Source organism: Haliaeetus albicilla, chromosome 19, assembly GCF_947461875.1.
Source record: "Haliaeetus albicilla chromosome 19, bHalAlb1.1, whole genome shotgun sequence".
Lineage (NCBI taxonomy): Eukaryota > Metazoa > Chordata > Aves > Accipitriformes > Accipitridae > Haliaeetus > Haliaeetus albicilla.
This window is the reverse complement of record NC_091501.1, coordinates 20063753-20088516: the sequence shown is the minus strand read 5'-3', so window position 1 is coordinate 20088516 and position 24764 is coordinate 20063753. Positions and strand designations below refer to the sequence as shown.

Below are 24764 nucleotides of genomic sequence, written 5' to 3'. Positions count from 1 at the left end.
TATAGTGAATTTTAGGCCAGAGAAGGACATTAAGTATGTAGGTGGAAGCATCTGGGTGACACTCAATCCTTAGCAGTCAAAAAGCCATTTCATCATCAAGTGGACTCACAGGGAGACAGAAAGGTGCTTAATATGTATAGGAAACCAATTTATGTAACAAAGTCATTGCAAAGTTGTAATTAATCAAAGGAACTAAATAATGGTGACATTCTGGGCAGTGTTATTTAGGGCTAAATGAGGGATCTGGTGTTCATAGGCTGTCATCAGAACTGAGAAGGCTGATGCTGTGGCTGTCCCTGCCATGCAAAGGCATTCTTTAGTGTCTTAGAGGATGAGGTATTTTGGACATAGTTAGTACAAGAACAGAAAAGTCATCTGTGGGAGGCAGAAGGACAAGTTTGGAGAGATACCTGGCCGACCAAGTGACCGTGGTATGCAGGTCAACACCAGCAGAATGTCTCACTGAAGAAGGAAGCCTAGAGTTTTTCTCTAAGAAGCTGCCTTTTGTTCAAAAGCTAAAGTGTTTCTACCTGCCATCGTTTTTATATAAACCAGTAGTATTTTGCTAAGCAAAGATGAAGGCAGATGAAATGCAGACCTTTTTCATGTTAGGATTTTGGTAGTTTACTCTCGTTATGGCAATTCTGCTTTTTGCCTGTTAAATGTAGAGTGCCAGCTGATATTTTGGGTCACTATAGTGCTCTGCTCTGGGTGTCTCGTCATCAGACATTTCATAAAAACATTTTTTCTCTTGAATCTACATTAACTGCACTGGTTTTCTGGTCCAATACAAATAGACTTGGTACACTTCATGTTCTCTTTTAAACACAAGCAGATTGCCAAAGAGGATCAGACCAGAGGATTAAGAATGCTGTCTCTCTGTGTGGCCATCACCAGATGCTTCAGAAGGTCTAAGAATCCTCACTGTAGGCAGAGTTGAAGTTTTCTATTCTTCCTGAAGTCTTAGGATAATCCTTAACAGTAAGATCATAAATCTGTGGCCCCTAAAGCTTGAGATTTTTTCTTCTTTCCCATAGTTGTTTTTTTAACATTTGCTGTTGTAACTGGTTTTGCTTGTTGTCTATAGAAATGCCCAAATCCACTTTGAGTCTTGCTGAATTCTTGGCCTTGGTGACTTCCCATGGTAATGAGTTCTGCCATCCAGCTATGTGTGGGTTAACAAGTATTTCTTTATCACATTTTTATTGACCGTCTTTACCGTCCATTGAAGGCACCTTCTTGGGTGCAAGAGGAAACAGTAATTCCCAGCCTGCCCATCTCCTCACCATTTATACTTTTCTGTACTGCTGACACATCTTTTTATGTCTTTTCCAAGATGAGTGATCTTAATCTTTAACACTACAGTTTTTCCACACCTTTATGTGCTCCCAGCACTTCTCTGAGCCTTCTAGGAGATGGCAAGCTGTAGTAAACTGTGCCATTGATCTAACTTAAGGCACTAACTTCGTCTGTACTATTTCCCACCCTAATCAACCTTTTAACAAGGTTTTCATAGAATCCTAGAATGGTTTGGGTTGGAAGGGACCTTAAAGATCATCTAGTTCCAAACCCCCTGCCATGGGCCAGGACACCTTCCACTAGACTAGGTTGCTCCAAGCCCCATCCAACCTGGCCTTGAACATTTCCAGGGATGGGGCATCCACAACCTCTCTGGGCAACCTGTTCCAGTGCCTCACCACCCTCACAGTAAAGAACTTCTTCCTTACATCTAATCTAAATCTACCCCGTTTCAGTTTAAAGCCATTACCCCTTGTCCTATCGCTTCAGGCCCTGCTAAAAAGTCCCCCTCCAGCTTTCTTGCAGACCCCTTTAGGTACTGGAAGGCTGCTATAAGGTGTCCCCAGAGCCTTCTCTTCTCCAGGCTGAACAACCCCAACTCTCTCAGCCTGTCCTCATAGGAGAGGTGCTCCAGCCCTCTGATCATCTTTGTGGCATTCCTCTGGACTCACTCCAACAGATCCATGTCCCTCTTATGTTGGGGACCCCAGAGCTGAACGCAGTACTCCAGGTGGGGTCTCATGAGAGCGGAGTAGATGGGGAGAATCATAGAATCATAGAAATCATAGAATCACCTCCTTCGACCTGCTGGTCACGCTTCTTTTGATGCAGCCCAGGATGCGATTGGCTTTGTGGGCTGCAGGCGCACATTATGTGGTCACGTTGAGCTTCTCATCAACCAACACCCCCAAGTCCTCCTCTGCAGGGGTGCTCTCAATCCATTCTCTGCCCAGCCTGCATTTGTGCTTGGGATTGCCCTGACCCACGTGCAGGACCTTGCACATGGCCTTGTTGAACTTCATGAGGTTCACACGGGCCCACCTTTCAAGCCCGTCAAGGTCCCTCTGGATGGCATCCCTTCCTTCCAGCGTGTCAACTGCACCACACAACTTGGTGTCCTCAGCAAATTTGCTGAGGGTGCACTCCATCCCACTGTCCATGTTGCTGACAAAGATGTTAAACAGCGCTGGTCCCAATACTGACCCCTGAGGAACGTCACTCGTCACTGCTCTCCACTTGGACATCGAGCCATTGACCGCGCTTGGAGAAGGAAGTTGTCATCAACGCATTCCAGGAACCTCCTGCATTGCTTATGCCCTGCCGTGTTGTCCCTCCAACAGATACTGGGGTGGCTGAAGTCCCCCATGAGGACCAGGGCTTGTGAATGTGAGGCTGCCCCTATCTGTCTATGGAGGGCCTCATCCTCTCGGTCTTTCTGGTCAGGTGGCCTGTAGCAGATGCCCACTATAATGTCACCTGTCCCTGCCCTCCCTTTAATCCTGACCCATAAGCTCTCAGTCAGTTCCTCATCCATCCCCAGGTGGAGCTCCATGCACTCCAGCTGGTCATTGACATGGAGAGCAACACTCCCTCCTTGTCTCCTCTGCCTGTCCTTCCCAAAGAGCCTGTGTCCTTCCAGTCATAGGAGCCATCCCACCACTTCTCCATGATAAGATCATAGCCCTGAAGGTGTCCCCATGTCTCTAACTCCTCTTGTTTATTCCCCACATGACGTGCATTTGCATAGAGGCATTTAAGTTGGACCCCCGGTGAAGCTGGCTTACTGGCTGGAGTTGCTGGAATTCCTTTGTGCAGCTCTTCAGGTGCTCTCCTGCTGACCTGTGATCCTTCTCCAGGCTCAGGGCATCTGTTGCTGGCACTGGCATCAAACTGGTAGGAGTGGGATGGATTGAGGTTCCCCTCCTCTAGCAACTTTAGTGTAAAGCCCTCTCCCTTTCACGAAGACATGCTAACTAAATGCAGTAGCAATGCTGCATTCAGAACAGAGGATTTTACTAATAATCAGAATAGCATGAGCTGTGAATTATGTAGCCCCTAAGACTGTTGGTGGGTTTTGTTTTGTATTCATTCAAAGCAATGACTGGCTGGCATGCGTATGCAGTCTAATTTCCAGTTATTGGAACTGTAAAGTTCATCTTGGTTTTCATAATGCCATTGAGCCCTAATGTTGGGATGTTGCATGGCATTTATCAGAGAGATGTCATTAGTGGGGATATCAGTACTCTTGAAACACAGTAGAAAAAATTGCAGTCAGTTATAGGACCTCCAGAGCAGGTTTTCTGCAGGCTCACCGTCAATCTATGCTGTACTTAACAGCTCTAAAGAAGCGTGTGACATTGTATTTCCATAGCTACATGCTGTGCATGTAGGAACATTCCAGTGATAATATATTTCTCCTTGGAAGCAATAGAAATTTAGGCATTATAATGGCAACAGCTTCATAATAAATGTCTACTAAAATATATTATGATGAAACAGCTACTGCACATGTGCAGCAATCTTATCTGTGACATAAATAACTCAGTAATTTTAGCAAATATTAAATATAAAGGGGCAATTTAATATTATGGGTGAACAGCTTGCATATTAAATTTTATATAAACATGAATCTGTCTTTTAGTAGTGGGAATTTGAAAAGCTGAGACAGCCTCATGAAAAAGTGTCTTCGTCTCCCCCTTGTCTCTACCTTTGAACAGCTGATTTAATTTCAAGCAAATTTTGGTCATTTTTTCAACCAATTCTAGAGTGGTTTGAATTTCTTTTTTTTTTTTTTCCTGTTCTACCTAGAAGAGAACTTTTTCCTGATCTTGTGAAACTTAGCATTTAGAAATCGCTGTTGCTCCTAAAATAAGACGACAGGTAAGAAGCTATTGAGCTCTGACATGACAGCTAATATACCTCCGAAAGTTATTAAAAACAAAATGTTGCTCTCTTAACAACGTTTCAGTTTCATTCAGCAACTTTGGCTAATAGAAACGGTTTATGAAACTTCTGCTGCAGTGTTACACAAAGTCAGAATTATTTCCATGGCATTCTTCAAAGGACATTATTAGGTTTATTTGTTTGAACTGATGAAATCTTAGACTCCAAGAGTAGAAAGCTAATATTGGCCTCTAATTTAAAGGGGAGGATTGAGAACTGCTTTGAAAACAGAGACATTTTTCCTGGTAAAAGATGCCTTCAGAAATCAGAATGTCCGTCTGTCATCTGGAAGAGACGCTGTGTTATAAAAGCTTCAATATGCCAGGAAAGACCCCAACACCCAGTCACTGCGGCTTTGTGAGTCAGTAGGTAAAATCCAGGATATACCCTGAATGACCCTGGATAGGTGCTTAGTCTGCTCACTTATTAAAGACATTAATGGGAGTTGAGGTAGCTTGGCCAAACCTGGGGTCTGAACCAAGACCTGATGCCTCATTCGTGGGGAATAAACCTGCCAAATGCTTTTTTCCAGCCTCCTGAGGAATTCAGCGCTCAGGTTATCCTAGAGACCAACTCTTCCGTGTGGCAGCAAGGCCTTTGCCAGAGCAGAAGCAGAGCTCAGATCTTCAGTAACTTTGTTTTAGTTGTAAGATTACCCATTGCTCATACTTTATCAAGGGGTCCTTTCCTTCTAACGTGGCCTTACCTCATAATCCTGGATCACCATTAACTCTTAGTTACTTGGGCTCCATTGCTGGCAGTGGATGTGCTGATTTGCCGTTTGAGGAAGAGGAGATACGGCGCTTCGTGACGATAGCCAAGTGTCAGCAGCTACGTCCTTGCTAAGTCAGGATCTGAGCTCCTCCTAGCATGCAGTATCAACAAATGTGCTGGAGGACATTGCTTAATATTTACTTGATATTTACTACCTCTGGCAACCGAAGTCATGAGTCAGGCTCTTAAAAATGATGAAACTACTTTGGTTTGGTTTCTTAATGATCAAAACCCCAACAACATATTTTAGGGTTTTTTTCTTTTTGTTTTTTTTCTGGCCTTCTGGCTCTGGCCACACAGATTTCACATTTCCAAGTACTATTCCCAGGACCAGGAGCACTAGAAATTAATGTGGGGTCAGTGTGTGATTTTTGTTTTGGATTTTTTTTGATGAGAACTGGAATTTTCATACAAGCACGTAACTTCAGGTGCTGAACTTAAAAGTGCCAGCTGTCATGAAAAGGATAATACAGTTGGGAGAGTTGGCATTAATGGAAAATTCCCAATTAAGTTTACTGGAAAATTGTTCAAACTACTATTTTTTTTAAAACCAGGGAGCATGAATTAAAAATACTTTTAAATTATCCTTGTCAAAATGGATAGCTAATAAAGACTAAGTGCTACATTTGTAGTGTTTCCTAACTTTGCTCTACTTTTCTGTTAGTCTGAGATGCCTCCTAATCTCATACATATAGTGAAATCAGTGCAGTAGCTGGCTTTGTTCCAGGTGGGAATTGTTCTCCTCTGCTTAGAAATGGAGGAAGATGGTTTTTCTTTGCCATACTGTGCAGCATAGAGCAAAGGGAGAATCTGCCTATCACTGCAATTAGCACTTAGGACATATCATGCTGTATCTTGACCCCATCCAGACTATTCTTTCGAGCTGATGTGTGCTCATTTTACTGCAAGGTAGATGCTAAGACTATGTTTCCATATACCATTGATAACACTGGCAGTTTAAATATTGCTGCTGCCCTGAACTGCCACGAGGTTGACTTTGTTTGGTTGTACCAGTTTTGCTGCATGGATAGGAGCTGCTTAAATATGTTTTGACCAGCTGTTTTCCTCTGCAGTAGTAGCCACAGTCTGTGCCAGACTGTAGGAGTGCAAACTCGCTTGGCCCCACTTTGTATGTTGGCCTTTCAAGAATTTAAATTCAATTCTGGACTTTCCTTTTAAGCTGTTTAAGGCCTGATTTTGTACAGTCTTTAGGCACCTAAAAATACAAGTATACTTGGAGGTAGACGCACACACACACACACACACACAGAGTTTTGTCCTTAATGCCTGAAGTCCAAGAAATCAGCAATAATTCAGTATCTGTTTTCACCTAAGAATGCAAGGGGTGTTTCTCAGAAGCATCAGGTGTATTGGTCATTTTGTTAGGCTAGTTCTCGGTGCACTATAGATAGGGTTGCTGATCATTGTCAAAAGGACATCTGTAAATTATGGGAGGACAGAATCTGGCAGTTACGTGTACTGAAAGTAGTGGTGTTCAGGCAGGAATGAGTGGCATTGGAGGAAAAATGGTTGGTTTTGATGAGCTCTCGGGATTATTTTGAGTCAAGGCACATGTCCCATGATTATTTTGCAAGGTAGTAAATGCTGAAAATTAGTTTATTTTAATATCACTGTCTTTTTTTTTAATAATACAGACATATGGAGCAGTTACAGCTGAGTAATTACTGTTAACTGGGAATATTTGTATATATTGGAGAAGGTGGCACAAGTCACAGTTTAATGACATTTCCACAGTAAAACCCAAACCATGAAGTACTCATTTGGTATTGATACAACCCAGAACTCATGTCAAATCCATTGAAAAATTTCCAGAGGCCTGTTAACCCGGTGTCGTGGTTTAACCCCAGCCAGCAACTAAGCACCACGCAGCCGCTCACTCACTCCCCCCCCATCCAGTGGGATGGGGGAGAAAATCAGGAAAAGAAGTAAAACTCCTGGGTTGAGATAAGAACGATTTAATAGAACAGAAAAGAAGAGACTAATAATGATAATGATAACACTAATAAAATGACAACAGTAGTAATAAAAGGATTGAAATGTACAAATGATGCACAGGGCAATCGCTCACCACCCGCCGACCGACACCCAGCCAGTCCCCAAGCGGCGAAAAACCCTGCCCCCCCCACTTCCCAGTTCCTAAACTAGATGGGACGTCACATGGTATGGAATACACTGTTGGCCAGTTTGGGTCAGGTGCCCTGGCTGGGCATGAGAAGCTGAAAAATCCTTGACTATAGTCTAAACACTACTGAGCAACAACTGAAAACATCAGTGTTATCAACATTCTTCGCATACTGAACTCAAAACATAGCACTGTACCAGCTACTAGGAAGACAGCTAACTACATCCCAGCTGAAACCAGGACACCCGGATTGCAAAATAATCCTGATAACATGGTTTAGAAAATGCATAGGTTCCTTCAAACATAAGCGGTGACATGAGTACCTGGAATGCCTTAGAACAAATTCTGAATTTCTGAAGTGTCTTCATCAATCTTTACTAGTAGAGAAAGATGAAGTCAAGAAATCAGTGGAACTGGTGGTGGGTAAAAATGAACAGGTGAAAACGGAACTACAGAAGTGCCTCCTGAGCCACTTTGAAAATCCTGAGCCAACAAGTGAAGATCCTAGCATATCTAATGCAAAATAGGACAGGCAGTATGTCTGCAGTGCATCCCTTATCTGGTAAATTAGGTATCTGTAATGTTTTGATTTTGAAATTCAACATAATAGCAACATGGTGAAACAGAATAATGTAATGAAAATACTATTTGGCCACTTCTATTATTTTTCCCTAGCTACCTGTTTCAAATTGCTCTTAAAACGTCAAAGCACAGTAGTGCTCATAAGTATGCATCTGGAAATTAAGTGTCTGTTTTGGTAAATATTCACATTAGGACACTTAGGGGTAAATTTTTCTTACAGAGCATGGGGAGTTCCACACAGAAATCCTGTTAACAAATAATAGGATTTGTGTGCATAACTCCCTGTGCATCACTTTGAAAGTTTACCCCCTGCAGCATAAGAGTTAGATAATTTTAGTCTTTGAAAATTATGCTTTTCAGATCTAGTCTTTTTCTACAGTATGTTATTGATGGTGCAGTCATAAATGCTTCTGAATAATCGTGATCAAATCTTACATTGTTTTCTTTCAGGGGTGGAGAACTTGGGTTATTGTGCTTCTCAATGCTTTGTCTTGTACTGGAGAAAGTTGCAAAGGCAAAATTACATTGGTGCAAACATGATCTGTTTTGTAAGTGCACAGTTTAGGACTACAGATGGAAACCATGTAACTGAATGAGCAACAGGACAAGTGGCAGATATTAACAATAATATTTGCCCACAACAAAGACCTGTTCCATGTATACAAATATATATATAATGTATCTCCACATAAGTGGAGATCTTATATTTGGACAAAAAAAAATGGACATTTGACAGCTAGTAATATTTTATGGGCCATTAATAAAATTTTATAATATACAAAATCAAACTGTATTTTAAAAATGTTTTCTTCTCAGTCTAGGTCTGAATGCCCCTATGCTGAGGTTTTCACTAATCCAAAGAGTTTTTCTGTCCTGCTATATTCTGAGTGGAGATACTTTTTAGGGATACTGCCAAAAAAAATCTTGCTTTTAATATGACACTTTCCTGAGTTTCTTCAAGGTGCAAAATTGGACGGTTACCAGGCAAAAACTGGTTTTCTTGCAACGTGTCCAGTATTCTTTTCACTATCCGTATTGAAAATAGACTGGCAATAGCTTTGTTTTGCAGTATTTTGGCACTTAAGCTTCCAGTTTTCTATGGAACCTGGAACTGCAAAGAAAAGAAGAATTAAAAGACTGCTAAAATAAATGAACTACTTTTTTAAACCACCATAGTTTGGTTTTACAGAAGGGTCATGCTTGTGGTTCGTTATTTTATCTGAACCTGTTAATGAATCTCTGCACTAGTTACAACCTCAGGTTTATCAGTTAGCATTTGTGATGTAGGCAATTTGTATTAAGATGAGTGGGATTAATACCAGATTTGTGTAGGATTGAACAATGGCACATTTAAAATGTGGGGTGTCTCTGCCTAATGAGAGACAGCTGAGAGGTGTGGGTGGCCAGTTCTGCTCTCCTAGGAGAACTGTGTCATGAAGTCTGGTGCATATTTGGGTTTTTTTGGTTTGGTTTTTTTTTCCTTTCAGAGTTGTGTAAAAACTTTTGCCAGGCAAAGTACGTGTCTGCTCCTTCTCCTACTGAAGTTGCTGGCAAATCTCCCATTGATTTTAGTGGAAGCAGGGCTGGACACCAGCTGGACCCAACTTCATATTTAAAAGTGCTTTTTCCCTGGGGTGAATAAACACCCCAGTGTGCAAATAACTCTGCTGTTTGGTGTCATGTTTTATTGGTGAAAATTCATCAGGTTCGACTATCAGTTGGCTAAGAAAACATCTTGTTGCAAAAAGATCAAAACCAGGAAAAAGCTCACTCTGTGTAAAAACAAACAACCCCCCAAACCAAACAACCTCCCCCAACTCGTGAGCCCCCTGGAAGTTGCTGGCATCATGAAGACAGAAATTTTCCACTTTGTGGACATAGTAGGAGTCAAGACTCTGGGACTCTCTCCCAAGCTCATGCTTGTGCAACACTATGCGTGTGGTAGCTGTGTGCCTCAGTTGATCCATTTTGGAGATGAAGAGATGTCTGTGCCATCTTACAGGTCAAATCATAATTTAAAGGGTTATAAAACTTCCATGCATAGTATCTTCTCAGAAGGCACTTGCACAAAACTGCTTCTTCTGCTATGTTTTGTCTCCAAGGGAAATAAGGGAACAAAATAGTTTGAAAATAGATGAAAGACAACAAAAAAAATCATCCTGAAGCAGCCACTCAGACCAAGCAGAACAGAAATTTCATTTATAAATGATGAGAAGAAATGTGTAGAAGTAGGTATTTTTAAAACAGCCTTCATAGAAAGCCAGGCTTCTAACCTCATCTATATTTACTACAGGAAAGGTGGCATGATGTCTTCATAGATTATGTGAGATGACGTATTTTTGTCACCCAGCTTGTTCTCTTAATGTAGACCACAAGATCTTCAAATAGTTTCTGTCTGAGAAGCCACCTAGTCGTGATTTAGTAACTGTCAGCAATAGAGACTATCACACCTCTTCTTAAGCTGTTCCAATAGCTAAATGCCATTACTGTTATATAAAATAAAAACAAAATTCATAACCCACAAACTGAATAACCCAGCTGCCTCTTCCTCTTTTCTAGCTGAATTTCTGTCTTCAGCTTCTTACCAGCGTGTCTTACACCTTTATCTTGTAGACTGAAGTCATCCATTATCAGATTTCTCATGTAGATAGTCAGAAACAGAGTTCATGTAGTTCATGTGTAGACTGATAAGCTCAGTAGATTGAAAGCCTTGAATTTCTGATGAGAAGGAGTGTTTTATTTTCTAATCACTCTCGTGGAGCTTCTCCAAACCTAATACAATTTGTCAGCATTCTTCTTGAATTGTGGACACCAACTTGTGATGCAGTATTCCTACAGTAATGTGCCCCTGCATGGGAAGAAGTAAGATAGTCTCACAAATCTTACATAATAGCTCTTCTTACCCTTTCCAGAATCATGTGATTTTGGAAGTTGTGATTCCACTGATTTTTCTCCAAGACCTTCCATTCTTCCCCAGAGTCATGGCCACCTAGAACAGAGTCCTCCATTTTTTGGTGTTATACATTTTATTGTTATTACATCTATAACGAGACATACAGAGGTTTGGACATAATGAGGCTCATATTGTTTGCTTCTAGTCAGTTTAATAAATGATGCCTAAATTGTTATCGGTGACTTGACCTGATGCCCTTTTCTTCTTGTGTCCTTTCTAAACGCTATTAATAATTATTTTCTGTATTCTTCCGTTTCATTGGAAAAAAAAAAATCAGGCAGACAATAAATACTCTATGAGGTTGCCCATTAGAAGCCCATACACTCATATATGATTTCTTGCTTTAAATTGCACGTTGAATTCTGTCAGTCACTTAGCTGTTAAGCCATTTGATAAATATCCTTGTGGCGTTACTTAATCAAGAATTTTGCTTTACAGGATTGTGTCACATCACCAGTTTGTCAAACTTTACCAGAGTGATATTTTCATTACTAGCAAAACCAGAAGATAATCTTCAGAAGTTTGAGAAGGTCTATTTTTCTTAAACCCGTATTGAGGCAATTATTACAACATGATGCCAGTATTACAACTGCCATTGGTTTATAGTAGCTTCCTTTAATTTTGTGTAAATGGAGCTTAAAATCAGCCATTCCTTTGTTTTTCTCAGAATTTGTATCAAACTCATTGCAGTGGGTTTGATATCAGTAAATGGTATAAAAAGTTACTCCTGTGTACTTTTTTAAGAGTATCATTGCATGTTAGATTTCTCCCAGTTCTCTGGAATTTTGTATCTGTTCCAAACTTTCTGAAAACCTGTATTAGTAGACCAGAGATCCCAGCCAGCTCCTCTTTTATATTTGGCTGCAAGTTATTCAAATCTGAAGATTTAACATGACTAATTTTCATGCATCCTCCTGGATTAATACTGAAATATACTCACAACATCATCCACTGTATCACAGAAATATTTGGTGGATGTGGCTGCCTTTTCTGTGTTATCACTGATAATCTGAGCATTTCCACTTCATTATTTTAATGTAGAGTGAAAACCAGAAGAGATCACCAGATCATCTAGTTCGGCCCTCTGAACATCATAAATATCATTCCAGCTCCTTAAGAAGTGTGCAAAGTTATATAAGAAGACAGAACAAATAATTTTTGGCAGTGTTATACAGTGAGCTGGTGCTGATGCAGGTATCCACGATAAGCCTCACATACCTCTCTCAGTCATTGCTTCCCCACACGGAACACCCCATCCTTATGTGGAACCAGCCTTTTGCAGGCTTAGAGAAGGAAAGTGAATAAACCATTGTAGTAAGGCATTTAAATCAAGTTTAAAGCCCAACTAGTATAATGAAATACGGACTGAGAAAACGTAATTTGTTTGTGTCTACATGTTCCTATTGGAATAATTTTTCCCTATTGGAAACTTTTGTCTGTCAATCCCTAGCTATTTAAAACTGCAACAACAATAACCAGTTGTTGCTTTCTTGTGTCCTCAGTCTTTATCCTAGCTTTTGTTACAGACAATACAGCGGTATTCATGGCTAACAATAAGACTGTTATGTTTCGTTGTGGTTTTTTCAAAGCTATACAATGTTCTAGCCATTATAGAAGGATTGCAGTCAGCTGAGTGATGTTTATGTGCCACTTCCATACCCTAATAAGAGGTATAAAAGAAAGTGTATTGTAACCATCAGGGGAGGGATTCAGCTTGGAAGGCTGGAAACCTAGTCGGGGAAGATAGTACTGTGCTGCCTAGTCTGCTTTTATTTTTGGCCTCTGCTTCAGTAACGTGCGTGTCAGTAACAGTTGCTGCAAACTGCTTATTCATGCTACTGCTGTGATCATTTGCTTTTAGGCAATATTAATTTTGTGGTTATACTAAGTTAGGAAACCATTTACAAGGACATCAATGGCATGGCTGTCTCGCTTGCCCTGGCAGCAGTTTGTCTCGACCACTTGATGGGGCTGTTCTTGACTGGTTTTTGGCATTCCCATAAAAGCATACCCAGACACCTACACCAGCAGGATCAGCATTTTTTCTGGAAGCTGGGTCTTTCCAGCATTTTCTAGCATGGTGCCTCACACAGTTACTTGCTGGAGGTGACAGGCATGTCTGATACATGGCATGAGCATTGGCGCGTTTCTCAGCCCCGGTTCATACGGCTGGCCTCTCTGCTCTTTGTAGTAGCAGCTGATTCACAAGAGTTGGGGAGGTCATATGGCTGCCCGAGGTCGTATGGTTGCCCAAGGTCATCACAAAGGGGATGAAGATCCCGAGCTTGCAAATATGTGGGCTGAGTCTGAGGGTGTGTTTTTGGCACAGCTGTCAGGCAAAGCAGAGGTTCTACCACGTTTCTGCTTTTCAAACACAATCTGCTTGACTTTTGACCCTTTGGCTTCTGAGAACTGTGAGTGTTGTGTGGATTTGTGGGAGGTTAAGAGGACTGAGAGAGAGCAGGAATCCTAATAATAAAGACTTGCTCCTTGGGACAAGAAGTGAAGTCTGTGCCTTAGTTTGGATATGGGTGGAGCAGGATTCCCCTTGCCATAGCTAGCTGGAGAAGCATCTTCCTATCACTGCTCCTCCTGGTGTTGTTGAAGGTAACGAGGCAGGAAGAAGATCTGAGACGTGCTAATAGTTACTTGCTTCCAGGCGGTAAGACCCAAGTGCTAAATCATTCAGTTTATTAGTCAAATGCTATTTCATGGTCTTAAACGTTCTTCCTGATAAAATAAAGGCTGTTTTGATTGAACAATAAAGCTTGTGACCACGGGTATTATTCTTAACTATGTATAGATGGCTTTTGGTGTTTCTTCCCATGACTGCACTGTGACTGTTTATATAATTTACCATGGCACTGTGTTAGTCATCAACGGACTGCATAGGTTGTTGGTTGAGGATGTTGCCTCAAGCCAAGTGGTTAATCAAGTGGTATGGCAAATGCCAGCCTTTCTGATTAAGAGATCTTGTCTCAGTGCAGTGCCCATTCTGGATTGGGTCCTAGTCTGGAGTTAGAAAGGGTTTCTGCTCTATGATACTGTTTGTGTGATACAGTTTTATGATTGTGTGATATATATGCCTGAGAGAGTTTGAAAAGGGACGTTATCCTGGTTCTTAGTCCATGTTTATCAGTTCTGGTGGGAACTATTTTCTCTTCAGTAATATGTTTGTCTTCTTCAGGAGATGAGGAAAATGAGGTTCACTTTCCTCTAAGACACTGGAGTCTGGTCACAGCTGGAGACAGGATGTTGAGCAGGAGGCGCTGGTGCTCTTAGCCTTCTTGAAATCTCTTATGAGCTTGGTTAGCGTACCTTGTCCATGCATGCAGGGTTAAACCCCATCACAAACTAGGCTGGGAAAGAATCTGTCTCTGTGAGGTCCTTGGAGACTTCTGGTTCTTTGTCTTCCTCTGTAACGTAGAGCACGCTGGCTTAAGCTTACCTGGAAAATCCACCTAATAAATTCCATGGCACCGCAGATGTATAGGTGATGCTTTTTATTTTTCTTGCAGCCATTGTATTTATAGCTTTTGATATTTTACTATAGATCTTCTACTTTTCTTGGCTGTTTGAAGGACCTCTGTGTAGACTATTATCAAATTAAAACATCAAAATGCAAGAACTAGGAAAGAATGGCTGTTTTGTGTTGTGAGGCTACACATACAGAATACAGCATTCTGGCACTTGTCTGAGGTGGACAAGCCCATTGTCTTTGAGGTCCATCAAGCAGTGAAGCCCCACTGTGGCATGTGGTTGTTCTTGGAAATATTGCTAAGTTAACAAAGAAGTGGGAGTGTGAGTAGTGCTTCTTGAGGTGTGTCTGAGACTTGCTTCCCCACTGCTTGCTGTCTCTGGTGGCCACAGAGATGTTTTGATTGAAAAGTTGACTGCTGCACTAATGTGCAGGTACTGGTGAGCTGGTAAGTACTGAGAATGCTTCTGGTGCGCATATTTTTAAGAACCGTTTTTCATTAAAACCAGTAGGTGAGTAAAAGTAAGGAAGAAGTTGTCCCATTTTACTGCCATGCTGTTGAAATGAACAATTTTTCCCCTTCTGTGGTAATCATCAGAGACCTTGCCATACACTTTTCTTTATAAAATCTTAGGTTACACATACCCTACAGTTGTTGTGTCACCTTCTGCCTCTGTAAAGCTGAGTGTTGACTGCAGGTGTTCCCAGGAGACTGAAAGCAAAATAAAAATGCCAAGTAATTGGTACCCCTGACTCTTAATTCAACATGTCTTGTGCTGCAGAACATAAGCAAAATGAAAGGGAAGTTCTTCAGAGAGCTGCATGCAAATTTTGACTGGTTGTGGTTTTGGAAGTAAAGGAACAAGGTGATACAGAGAATGCTTTTTAAGCTATTCTATCAAATGTCATATCTCTGTTTTAATATTTCATGTGATGTGGCTTCTTTCAGATGATCAGCTGGATTATCTGAGATCAGAGAAAAGGGAGTGATACTACTCAGCTGCAGAAAATAGGAAGAAAGTACTGCCATGGCAGGCTAGGGCACAGACACACTGACTGCAGAGCACTGGCTCTTTGCACTTGTTTCAAGATACACATCTTACAGATAGCCAGTAAGAATTACTGAGGTGGAGGTATTTTATTTATAATCAATAAGTTTAAAAGAAACTTCAAAGGAAGTTTATACATCAGTATTTTAGAATTCTTCCCATGAGATTTGTTAGATAAGACCATTAGATGTTTGTTTTCTGGACAACTTTACTATTTGTATGCTTACTAATAATAACAGAAAGACCTAATAAATTATGTATCTATGTTAAACAGCTTGCTTTTCAAACAAAGGAAATTGGCCACAACTCTAATTTCTTCTATTTTTATCTTTCTCTTAAAGGGCAATACTTTAAGGAAAATACTCCTATATCGCTACTTTAAAGGAGAATATGGAAGTGGTATGAATGGGCCTCTGTCTGCCAGCTACAGCAAGACTGCACAAGTGGGAGGTAAATCAACACAGGTCATTCAAAGAGAGCAAAATTAGCAGCACAATTTTTTCTAATAGGCACATTGGAAGTGCTCCAGGGATTGAACTGGTAAATAAATCAAACACATTCTGTAGCCAGTTAGAAGGGAGGTAGTACCAAACTTTTCCTATTTTTAAGTTGCACGCACTTGTCTCAGATGGCTGGTGTGCACTGGGCGGTACCAAAGCAGGGACTTTTCCCATGCCTCCGAATCAATCATACAAGGTCCAGTTGTTAACACCATTTTAATTTGCCAGTAAATCTACACCCAGAAATTCAGCAAAGCGCAAAACAGTTGAACAAAGATGTTGCTGTTTCTGGAAACAAAAAAAATTTTTTAAATTCCAGATCCTTTATTGATATGTGGGAAAAAAAAAAGATCTAAGGAAAAGCTTCTCGCAAAGATGCTGTTTAGGCAATGGAACAGATTTCCCCGAGAGGCTGCAGAATGTGTCAGTTCTTGTTACAACTTTACCGGGCAAGACTCTGATGAACCTGCTCTAACTACCGTGAGCAGGAAATTTGAGTAGATGATCCCTGTAGGTCCCTTATAACCTAACTTTTTGTATGATTCCATTATAGAAGCCACAGGAAGTTACTGTAGGCTGGTTTCTAAGAAAACCCAAAATAATGTATGTCATAGGAAATGAGGCAGAAGCTAGGTATTGAGTCAGGTCAAAATACTTGCCACTGCATTTTCAGCATATATTAAAGGCATGCCCATATTTGCAGGCATTTCCAAATGTTACCCAACTGATCCTCCTTGACTATTTCTGTGTAGACACTGGAAATGTTTACGGTCTTAATATCCTGTACACCAGATTTTGCTCCCTAACAAACAGGAGAGTAAAGATTTACTATTTTTTAGTTCTCTCTCTAAAAAGTGTGTGTGTGCATGTATACATGAATACATATACACACACATATATATATATGTATGCCTGTGTGTATGGCTTCATCACAAAGTCTGAACCATTTTAATCAGTTTAATCAAAGCAGTACTGATTAAAGCAGTACTATATTTTTCCTAGTGAAGTAGATGCAGTTACAGCTGTATAAAGGTAAGTATAGCGGGAAAGATGATAATTTGTGATAATAAAAGATGGTTGATTTAATAAGTTAATGCAATTTAACAAAATTCCTTAAAACCACACCTTTAATTTGGATTAGCTCAACTCTCTGTTCTTAAAGAACGTCATCGTGATGTTAATGGTGTAGGAGTTACATCAGTAAAAGTATTTAGCTAGAAGGTCATACACATAACCAGAGTTGATCTACCAGTACACAATCTTTGTATAGATTAGGCCTGAGATTGAAAAGCAGATTTAAAAGTGGTCTCAGAGCATTGACCATACACACAGTTCAGCGTATGCAGCAGTGGAATTAAAAAAGGGGTTTGGTGGACCAATCAGTGTAATTTCCAACTTCTTTGTTGTTTGAATATCATGACAGAACAGGTTCAGGGTTTTGTTTTATTTCTTATTCTTAGAGCCCAGCATTGCAGTTTCATACAAAAATCTTGTTTGTATCAAGGAGAATTTTGCCTGAAACAAAATTTCAAAATTAAATTTATTACATTGCTACTGTATGCATAAGACAAATTACTATTACTAATAGATTCATTTTCATAGACATATGTGAAACAAACACAAGTGGTATGTATTTGTCTAATTTGCAGGTGGATTTTCAGGACAAGACTCAGATAAGTCTGGGGTAACCATGTTTGATATCCAGTGCCTTCTGGATAAAGAAGGTGCATCAGAACTAGTCATAGATGTTATAGTAAACACCAAAAATGACAGAATTTTCTCAGAAGGCATTTTGCTTGGCATTGCGTTGCTTGAAGGTGGAAATACGCAAACACAGGTACTTATTTCATTTACTTACTCACATATTGATTTTCAAATGCATGTAGTCTGGCGGCAAATAAAAAGAACCTTTTTGCTGTGAGTTCTGTGAAAAGTTTATCACTACAATATGTATCACTATAATACAAATGTAAATATGCCCTGTTGTTATGCAATATCTCATAGTGTAGACTCTTCAATAGAAGAAAACATTTTTCAGCTGTCCCTTTCTGTGTAGCACAGTGCTGCTTTTAATCTGGTCTTTGCCATATGAGCATTATCTCCAGTTATTTCATATCTCTCTTTGTAAAATTAAAATTTACAATACTTTCAAGTTTATAATAGCAATAAAATTAAGTTATTTTTTGGAAACATTTAGGGACATTTATCAAAATTTCCAAAGAGAGAAAAACTGGCCATTTGAGAAGACCAATACCCCAGTCCATAGAAAATAACTGCTTTAAACTATGGATTCTAGTTTTTGTGAATGATATCCCTGTCACTCAACTTTAGCCAAATAAGATGATTGTTTATTCTTACTCTGTGATCAGCAGAGTTCTCATAAGAGAGGGGAGATGGTATGAATCGCTCCCCACATTTCCCCATATCTCATCATTGCCTGTGAAGGCAGCCTAAATAACCAACTTACACCTCATTGCAAGAATATAGAAGTTAAATGAGAGGAATCCCATCCAGTATCTTTATTCTGTAAAAAAGATAATACAATCAGTGGCCCTTAGAGAGTGTCCAGAAAACGTTAAAGAAGGGAGATTTTGTTGCAGCTTTTTAAAATGATTTGTTAGGGGCTGTAAGAGGCTTTTACTTTAAGATAGAGTTTGTAAACTGTTGAAAATGGTACTCAGCCTGCTTGACAGTAATACTAAGGGACTGGACTTAATAATCTAAAATATTAATTCCAATTCTGTGGGAAGCACAAAAAATGTATATAATCTAAGATCTAATATTACACGTTAGATGTTTCATGCTTCCTCTTTTGTTACATAATAACAATTACTTTTCACTGTTATTTGTAGATGGAATAGTCTAACTCTAGAATGCCTGGAGAAATGGAGAGCGTCACAAAGTAATTTAACTTCAAGTGTAATATTGTGACATTTTAAAGATTGCAAATAGCAGTGCTCACCATTTTATCCAAATTTTAAAATGTTATCATCAATCTTTGTTACCAGCCTTGTATATCGCTTTGTGAAAGATCTGGTCAGGCAGTGGCCAACATTTGTTCTATGTAAGTGAAGTAATTATTCATCATTTGTTTCACAAAAAATAGTGTATTTTTGTATTTCTTCTTCCTTAGAAGACTGATATCTAAAGAACATATTTTTTGCAGTATTCAACTTACCAGCAACTGAAGGAGCAAAAAAAGTCAGAAAAATTCTTTAAAGTCCTGTATGACCGCATGAAAGCTGCTCAGCAGGAGATACGATCGACAGTGACAGTGAACACTATTGATTTGGGGAGCAAAAAGAAAGATGATGATAGTGACCTAACCATATCTGTTCCCAAAAAGAGAGGTAAGGAAGCACCCATGTAAAAGAGGGGAGAAGTGCATTATATTCAAACCGCATGTCCTGCACCACTGATACTATGCTTCATTGGTCAATAAGCTTTAATATTATTCATTGCTCATTTGCATCTTTTGCCTGTTTTTCTCTAAATTATAGGCCTTCTCTTAAGCTGGTTACAAGGAATTAGCTTTGATGAAATCAGTGAAGCTATGCCAGTTTATACCAGTAGAAGATATAGAACCATATTTTTAGAGAAGCAGAAGTAAAGGCTGCTACTAATGGGACTATTTCACAAGAGCAAGCGCAGGAACTGATTTCCCACCCTGTGGTCCTTCCATTGTTCTCATCATTTATTGTATATGGGAGAGAAATAGTAGGGCTTTTTGTTTTAATGTTCTGTTTCACTCTGGTTTGTGGTTTATTTGGAACATGCTATCCCTGCATGAATGTTGCTTTGATATTCTTTGTAAGTTGCCTAGAGGTCTTCGAAAAGTTAGGCACCAACAAAGAAAAAGTTGCATTCGTTATTATTGTTTTCTTATTGTTTAATCAAACGAGGAGAAAGAGTTTAAAAAATGAAGGAAAATTATCTTCTTTTCAGTGAAGGATTCAACCCTGCATCTGAAAGAGGGTATGAAAGGACAGTTAACAGAAGCATCTTCTGCAACATCCAAGGCTTACTCTGTGTATAGAAGAGAAATGGACCCAGAAATAGATCTTATGGGCTCAGGAACAGATGCTGCAAATGCAGAAGAGAAGTCCACAGAAGAAGCAATCATGAGCCCTGCCATTGCAATCATGCAGCCAATATTGAGATTTCTTCAGCTGTTGTGCGAGAACCACAACCGAGAGCTCCAGGTAAAGCGTTTTTGAGCTGAGCTCCAAAAGAAGTATTACAGGAGCTGGAACATCATGAGGGAAACAAAACACACCTATGCCTGGCTTCTGTTACAGAATAGAGGTGTCTAAAATGTTGTTCTTTTGGTCCAAGGGATAAAATAACTCTTTTCAAGAGCCACTTGCATGTTCTGATGAAGCTCATGTTTATGTCCTCAAAAATTGCTTGGGGGCCACCGCATGGCCACATGGAATTGAGAAGTGTCTAAATGTCCCTCTTAGTATGGTTTCTGTGCAGAAATGATGGATCACTTACCACAGGTTTGAAGACCACAGGAAGTTTCTGGGCAAAGTTTGGGTACTGCTCTTTTCCCTAGATATTATGATTGAAGGCTTTAAGATGCTGCTTGTGTCCCTGCTATCAGTTCCCCTGGTAGAAATTACTGTCCCCATAGCAACCTTTGCAAAATGAATTTTCTGCAAATATTTCTCAGTGCTCTGTCCAGCAGCCTCCCTTAAGGCAGTGTTGGCGGTGGTTTGAGCTAAGCTACCATTCTGCGCTGGCACTGCCAAGGAGAAGTCGTAATGTGCCACCAAACCTGCTCAGCTGTGGGGCAGCAAGCTTCCAAGAGCAGGGTCATAATAGATGGATGGGGGCAGGTATGCAGGACATATATATGACATTTAAGGCCAGTGCAGATGTTTGCAAAGTTCACTTTCCTAAGCTCTCCTTTCTCTACTGATTTAATCAGATAACAGTTCTCAACTGCTGCACTAAGGCATAATATATTTTCTACAGTGTAGTGTGCTTCAGTTCCTAAGGTACAGTGGTCATATGGTCGTAAATTGTACCCTTCAATATTTTCATGAAAAAAGACTGTGTTTGACTTCACTCTAACCCTCTCTGTTTTGTTTTTTTTTTTTTTTTTTTTTTTTGGGGGGGGGGGGGGGGTGTTCTTTTCTCCATCCACCAGAATTTTTTAAGACATCAGAACAACAAAACAAATTACAACCTTGTTTGTGAGACCCTTCAGTTTTTGGACTGTATCTGTGGAAGCACGACAGGTGGGCTGGGCTTATTGGGGCTTTACATCAATGAGAGGAACGTGGCTCTTGTGAACCAGACGCTGGAAAGCTTGACCGAATATTGCCAGGGCCCATGCCATGAAAACCAGGTAGGGCTCAAATAACTTCTGGATGCAGAAGAGTATGGTATCTGTGTGCTTGTCATAAACCCTTCAGTGTTCTTAATAACATAAATTCACTTGTAACTGCTATGACTAGGCTTAACTTAAGTTTCAAGCTTTCCTTGCTTGAAGGGAAGCAATCCTTTTAAGTCAGAACTCAAAATAGACTCTTCCTGTAGTATATCTACTTACATGGAGGGTTTCCAGTCCTTTTGGAGAGAGTTTAATTTCTTATGTCAGTGGGTCTGTGGCTTAAATGTCACTTTGTGAGACTGGATTTTGAGACACAGTTGTGGAAGTACATTACAAACGCAATCTTGTTTTCTTAATTTTCATACATTTTGCCTTTGCTGGTGTTTATATAGGTTGCTAACGTTTACTTTCCTTAATTCACATAACTGCCACAAAGTTTAACTTACTATCCTGCTATACTACCTAGCAGCATCTTTAATTATGGTATCAGTAGTGAAATGGATGAGACTAAAGACCACGCTTCTAATCTTCTGTGCCTTGCTTGATGCAGTCTTTTAAGTCATACAGCTGTGACTTTTGGTAGATGTCTCTTTAGTGCCATGCTGAGGCAGTATAGAAAGGTAAAGAATGTAGTTACATGCTGCTATATTTGATCTGAAGAGAACTTTAGTAAAGTTGTCACAGTAGATGAAATAGCAGAATTTTTACTATGGATTAGCAATGGGAAAATTGCAGTGGGCAAAAATTACAGATGCAATCTATTCTTGATACTAGAAATAGCTGAAGAAATACGTGCAGTATTAATGCTACTTCACTAACATGCACAAATGAAGTGTAAAGTGCTATTATTGCCATTGCTGGTAATCAACTGCCTTTGCTTAATACTTTAAAAACAAACAAACAAAAAATCCTTTAGCGGACTAAATTTTAAACAGTCATATTTGATCCATTAATGAATAGGAAAAACATCTGTAAAAAAAGAATAATTACAGGACTGGAGATGAAAACAAATATATGTTTCAAGTTAACATGTTCTCCAGCAAGTTTACTTGAGTAGCACTGGAGGAATGCTGATAGTGGAAGGGAATGATTAGTTACACTTTATTACTTAGACCTACCTGTTGGGAAGTCACTCAAGATTTGAGTTATGCTTGTTTACACCAACTACAAGTCTAATTCAGTGTATTTCAGAGGCAAATACTCCACACTCTTATTTTCATTTTTTCCCCTGTCTGTCTTTCTGGAAACCTTTTCCTTTCCTATTGTCCTATAAACCTGCTAGAAGAAAAAATACCATAGGCTTTTGTATAACTGACACTTTCTTACAAGGCTTAGAAGGTGCAGGATTCCAGCTGTAAAAGCGTTTGGGAAGTACCATTGGTCATAATTACAGTTTTGAATTCCATGTCCAGAAATGTCTTTCTATACAGGACATCCAGATGCATGTAGAAAACCTTAATCTTCACAAACAATTCATGCTATAAGGACAATATTAATGCTGGTTGCTGAGTGCAAATTAAGAACTTGACTGTGCAGATTTGATTGTGCCTACACTCAAGCATGTCTTTTATGTCTCTGCATGTGTCTTCATCTGAATCTGGCAGTGCTCCTGTGGGGTGCTGCCTGTAACTTGTACCACTTAGTGCCAAACCCTGCATGATTCACTGCAAGCATGTTTTAGCTTGCACCACCATTTTTGCAGTTGTGTACTTCACTACTGGTAGTGTTGGGGTTAGTTCTGTACTACACAAGTCTTCCCCAGCACCTCTTGTGGCATGTTTTCAGGCTGCTCTGCTTTGGCTGGGTGGTTCATTGCTGCTACAAGGTCTTTCAAGTTCTGGGTCCTTGTTTTGGAAATCTGATTTACATATTCTCCCTCCCTCTGCCCATCCTGTATCCCTCTTTTCCCCCCTCCTTCCTTCCCTCTCCCCCCACCCCCCAACTCCCTTCTGTTCTCTTATTTTGCAGACTTGCATAGCCACCCATGAATCTAATGGGATTGATATTATAATTGCACTCATCTTGAATGACATAAACCCTCTTGGCAAATACTGCATGGACTTGGTGCTTCAGCTAAAGGTACAGTAGATGTAAATTTGTTTATTTAAATTTGGGTAATAATAGAAGACATACCTATGCAAGAGCTCTAGGCAACCTGACATTTACTTAATCTTACCATAGCATAATATACTCAGAAGCCTTTGAAAACAAACGTTGCAAATCAGCTCAGCTTCTGAATCCTTATCAGGCCCTCTACCACAGGCCTTTTGACTCACTGTTGTGTTTGGGAGTATGTCCTCAGCTTTTTTTTAAAAAATCCTATCAAATAGACATGACATAGCTAGCATTGAAGAGTCTATATTGTGGGCATAAAATCTCGCAGGGTTGATAAATAGCAACACTGTACAGACACGTAACAAGTCAGGCATTCTCTTTATATACTGAACTCTTAAAAAATTACTTGAGAAGGAGATGTGAAAAAAGAGTAATATATCAGATGACCTGTAATGTCAAATAAAGTTGAAAACAAGGTTAAAGTAAATTGTATTTTATTTCCCTTCTCAGTGTCCTCTGAGGAGGAGGACAAAGTGTAGAGTGGGAGGGCGATGAGTAGAGTGGGAGGGCTTGTAATTTTTTGGTGTGTTCTGTGGAGAGTTGGATAGGCTTGTAAAGTTTCTCTAGTCTGTGTGCTATTGCATGCAGAGGGGAGCTCTGCAGCTATACTATCTGCCAAGTAGTGTAGAACTTGTCAGGAGGAGCCTTGGGTTATTGCCTTTTCTTGCCTTCCAAATGAAGTATTTCCATTGCAGATGCTCGGTTTCCTCCCTCAAACCAGCAAATACTTTGTGGTGTCTGCATTGCATCATATTGGCAACATTATGGATGTCTAATAAAATAATTAATATAGCTATATATCATGTACAATGAAACATTGAATCAACAGTGTTTTACACATGATTTTAATAACTGTAATTACATTTTTGAATGGCAATGTAATTCAGGCCCCCCTCAAGCAAAACACTTAAGCAGACATTTAACTTTGAACATGCAGACAGTTCTTTTGAAGTTGAAATTTCAGCCTCTGTAAAGACCTAGCCACAGTAACTCCAGTGCCATTTTGATTTGCCATTATCATGAAGCTAGCAAATGCTTGTAGAACATCTTTACTATGTAATAACCAAAAATGGAGTTTAGAGACATTGCTGCAAGGACCAGTTTGGCCCTGTTCACAGGAGGCTATATATGCCTTACTTAAATAGCAAAAATTGTAGTGAATGATTCCAAAGGTTCAAACTGTGGAAATGATTCTGATTTTACAGGATCACAGAGTCATTTAGATTAGAAGGGACATCTTGAGGTCATCTTGTCCAACCACCCTGCTCAAGCAGGGTCAGCTAGAGCAGGTTTCCCAGGACCGTGTCCTGTTGAATATCTCCACAGTCGGAGACTCCATGACCCATCTGGGCAACCTATTCTGGTTTTTGATCACTCTCACAGTAAAAAAGTGTTTTCTTGTGTTTAGACGGAATTTAATGTGTGTCTTAATTTGTGTACATTGCCTTTTGTCCTGTCACTGGGCACTGCTGAGAGGAGTCTGGCTCCCTCTTCTTCATTCCCTCCCATCAGTTATTTATACACATTGATAAGATCCCTCTGAGCCCTCTCTTCTCCAGGCTGAACAGTCCCAGCTCTTGGCCGTTC

At 39.9% G+C, this 24764-nt stretch overlaps 1 protein-coding gene across 3 annotated transcripts in view; it reads left to right on the top strand.

Moving 5' to 3' along the window:
* ITPR2 (inositol 1,4,5-trisphosphate receptor type 2) overlaps positions 1 to 24764 on the top strand; it is a 269683-nt gene that overhangs the window by 168664 nt on the left and 76255 nt on the right. For all 3 annotated transcript variants that reach the window (XM_069806681.1, XM_069806680.1, XM_069806682.1), the window contains 6 exons: positions 15563 to 15671; positions 17371 to 17558; positions 18888 to 19071; positions 19667 to 19923; positions 20877 to 21077; positions 23031 to 23141. In XM_069806681.1, coding sequence (XP_069662782.1) covers positions 15563 to 15671; positions 17371 to 17558; positions 18888 to 19071; positions 19667 to 19923; positions 20877 to 21077; positions 23031 to 23141 — 1050 coding nt within the window. The remainder of the gene's footprint in view (positions 1 to 15562; positions 15672 to 17370; positions 17559 to 18887; positions 19072 to 19666; positions 19924 to 20876; positions 21078 to 23030; positions 23142 to 24764) is intronic.